Below are 3,381 nucleotides of genomic sequence, written 5' to 3' on the forward strand. Positions count from 1 at the left end.
GGCCGTGAGGAGACCTCGGGGATGCCACACCTCACACTGGTTGAACAATTAACAAACATGAGCTGTTACGATTACGAGTGCAGCTGCTGTGCCCTTGGGCAGGGCTGCCCCCATCATGCTTCTCTCCACAGGGCACGTCTCCCCGTCGAAAGGCACCGAATTAAGGCTGGGATCCCCTGAAAGAGGAAATGCCTCTTATTTCCCAGTGGAAGTACCATGAGCCTGCTCTTCCATCCCCCAGTGCTCCTCTGTGCTCCTCACACATCTTCCCACTCGCCTCCTTACGACATCACCACCCTTGAATTCCTTCTTCTGGGGACCCCACCCCCCACCCCGTGTCAACTCCATCTCTGCTAAATGTCCCTCTCCCTCCCTCAGGGGGTTCTGGTCAGCTCCAGCGCAGCCTTGTTCCTTTGCTCATTCTACAAGCATTTAGCAGCACAAGCTATCAGTTTACCTCTGAGCCCTACTTTAGCTGCATCTTCTAAGTTTTGGTATGTTGTGTTTTCATTTTGATTCATCCGGGGTTCCTTATTCCTTGCGGTTTCTTGGCGGGCCCGCTGCTGATTTCAGAGGCTGCTGTTTAGGTCTCCTACATCGGCAAATGCTTATCAGGCAACCACACTGTACCGGGTGCCGTGCTCGTTGCTGGGGGCACAGCAGCAAACGAGATGGGCCAGATCCTTACTCTGTTAGGTGGGGAGGCCAGACACTAAACACACGGTCAAAGAAAGACACACAGCAGGTGTTGGCAGTGACAGTGATGAGAAAATGCAGCAAGACGAGGGTGAGGGGGATCAGGTGGGATAAAGAAGACCGCTGAGCAAGACCGGAAGCAGGCACAGGAGCGAGCCTTGAGGTCCGGGGAGCAGTCACCACATCACTGCTCCATCTGTCCTGAACAGTGACCCCCTTCCCCTTCCATCTGCCCGCCTGCGTAAACTCCTCCCGTCCCCTAGAGAACAGCCCCCACGGCCCACCCCACCTTTCTCCACCTTAGGGAACAACCCTCCTAAGACAACCTGGCGGGGAAGGTGGGGGAGGCTGAGCCGCAGACTTGCTCTGTGACCTTGAGGAATTCACTTGACTTCTCTGCTTCTGTTTTGTCAAATGGGGATAATAGTTCCTATGGCACGGTCTTAGATTTGTGGGGATTGAGTTAATATGTGTAATGTGCTGGGGACACATTGGGCTTGTAAGAAATGCCCAGGGAACATTAACTGTTATTCACATGTGCCTGATGGAGGCAAGCCAGCGTGGTGGTTTCTTCCACACCTGCCTCCCCCTGCCACTCCTCTACCACGTGCTTCTCTCTGCCCACCCGCCCACTCTAGCCTGGTCTCCCGGGTTTGGGTTGTCCCCACAGGCTCCCACCACCACTGCGGCCATGCCTTTGTTCCTCCTGGAGAGCAGATTAACCAGAAGGGGTGTGAAGGGCATGGGATGTTGAGTCTCATCCAAGGACACCCAGAGCTAGAGGCTAAAAATATCGACCTCTTGGCGGAGGGAGTGGAGGAGACACTCACCTTTCACCTGTAGGGGGAGAGGCTGGGGGCAGATGGGCCTTGGCCTTGGTAGGCACCACTGACCTCTGTTGTGGGCACAGAGCCAGGCCCCCATGGGCCAGGAATTACGGGCAAGAAGCCTGCTACACCTCGGGCCCTTCTCCCACCGGCTTTCCGACTTGGTGGGGGTGTTTCCCCAGCCCCCTGGGTGGCGCAGGTTCAAGAATCGATTGTAGGAGCCGAGGTTCAGGTGGGGGCCAGGACTCAGACATGGACATCTGGCGTCTGGAACGAGAAGTGCAGTAAAGGAGGTGCCCAGAGACTGACTACCGTCACACAGGAGGCAGGGAAAGCCCCGCCAAGGGCGAGCACAGGGACCTGCACCCCTGTGCCTCTTCTGTCAGGGTCCCCCCGGTGTGTGATGTCCCTGAAGGTACACGTTTCCTTCCATGCCGGGGGGGCTCCCTAAATTCCCCCTGCAGCGTAGGGGCCATCGCCTCCTTGTAGAAATGGAGAAAGCCTGGCTCGGGAAGGAGAGGGAACTTGAACCCAGGTCTGCTCAGGTGCAGGGCCCGCCTGCTTCCTGCTGCATCAGGCTGCCTTCTCGGTGCCAGGCCTTCTGCTCTAACGTGTTTCTTCCAGGCAAACACCTACAGTAAAAGAACACGGCCCTTCCCGACACTGATTTCATTCTGGTTATCTTGGTCTGCCCTGGCTTTCTGTCTCTACTGCCAGTGCCGAGAATGGTATAGATAGAAGACCTTCCACTATGTGAGTGCTTGCAAAGTGCCAGGAAGCATCCACCCCAGGGCCTGACATGTACTTGCTTGTTGGATCCTCGCATCGGCCCTGGGCAGGAGGGATGTGCTTTGTCACCTCTGTTTGTAGAGGAGGAAATCCAGGCACAAAGAGGTTCAGGAACTTGCCTGTGGTCCCCCAGCTAGAATGTGGTGGGGCCCAGATTCCCATCGGGCGCTCTAGCTTTAGAGTCCACCTTTTCTCATTATCATTTTAGAGGCAAAACCTGAGGGGATTGAGAACGGGGCTCGTGTGTGTGTGTGTGTGTGTGTGTGTGTGTGTGTGTGTGTGTGTGTGTGTTGGACATGGTGCCCACACCCAAGAGTTTGCAAGGGGACCCCGACCAGAGGCCAGGGGTGCTGGGAGAATTAGGTTGGGGGTGTTGCGCTGAGGGCTTGAATGCAGCCCTGGGGCGAGTGCCCGGGGGGATGGGGAGAGAGGATGTGGGAAGACCTCAGAAGCAACGGGAAGAATGGAAGGGATGGGGGGGCGGGAGGGAGGTGGACGTTGAGTAGGAGAGTGCGGCGCCCCAGAGCTGGGGTGGGGTCCCCCGCGCTGGGAGCTGGAGGTGCGNCCGCCGCCCCTGTTTGACGCTGCCTTCCCTGCCCCGCAGTGGGGCATCGTCGACCTGTCCGGACACCAGCATCTTTTTGGGAACCTGAAACGCGGAGGGCCCACGTCCGCGCCGGGGGTGACGCCGGGGCTGGCCTCCCCCACCGGGACCCCGGGNCCCGCCGCGGGGGCGGCCTGCGACCCGGCCAAGGACGACAAGGGCTACTTCCGGAGGCTCAAGTACCTGATGGAGCGGCGCTTCCCCTGCGGCGTGTGCCAGAAGTCCTTCAAGCAGTCGTCGCACCTGGTGCAGCACATGCTGGTGCACTCGGGGGAGCGGCCCTACGAGTGCAGCGTNGCACCAGCACCAGATCATCCACACCGGCGAGAAGCCCTTCTCCTGCTCCGTGTGCAGCAAGAGCTTCAACCGCAGGGAGAGCCTCAAGCGGCACGTGAAGACGCACTCGGCCGACCTCCTGCGCCTGCCGTGCGGGGTCTGCGGGAAGGCCTTCCGCGACGCCGCCTA

General features: G+C 58.8%; 1 protein-coding gene across 1 annotated transcript in view; it reads left to right on the forward strand.

The window, feature by feature from the left end:
- The first annotated feature begins 1,775 nt into the window (after window positions 1-1,775).
- ZNF865 (zinc finger protein 865) overlaps window positions 1,776-3,381 on the forward strand; it is a 3,258-nt gene continuing 1,652 nt past the window's right edge. The window contains exons 1-3 of the mRNA XM_077756941.1: window positions 1,776-1,807; window positions 1,910-1,938; window positions 2,837-3,303. Coding sequence (XP_077613067.1) covers window positions 1,776-1,807; window positions 1,910-1,938; window positions 2,837-3,303 — 528 coding nt within the window. The remainder of the gene's footprint in view (window positions 1,808-1,909; window positions 1,939-2,836; window positions 3,304-3,381) is intronic.

This window comes from Crocuta crocuta, unplaced genomic scaffold (assembly GCF_008692635.1).
Source record: "Crocuta crocuta isolate KB4526 unplaced genomic scaffold, BGI_CrCroc_1.0 scaffold142, whole genome shotgun sequence".
Classification (NCBI taxonomy): domain Eukaryota; kingdom Metazoa; phylum Chordata; class Mammalia; order Carnivora; family Hyaenidae; genus Crocuta; species Crocuta crocuta.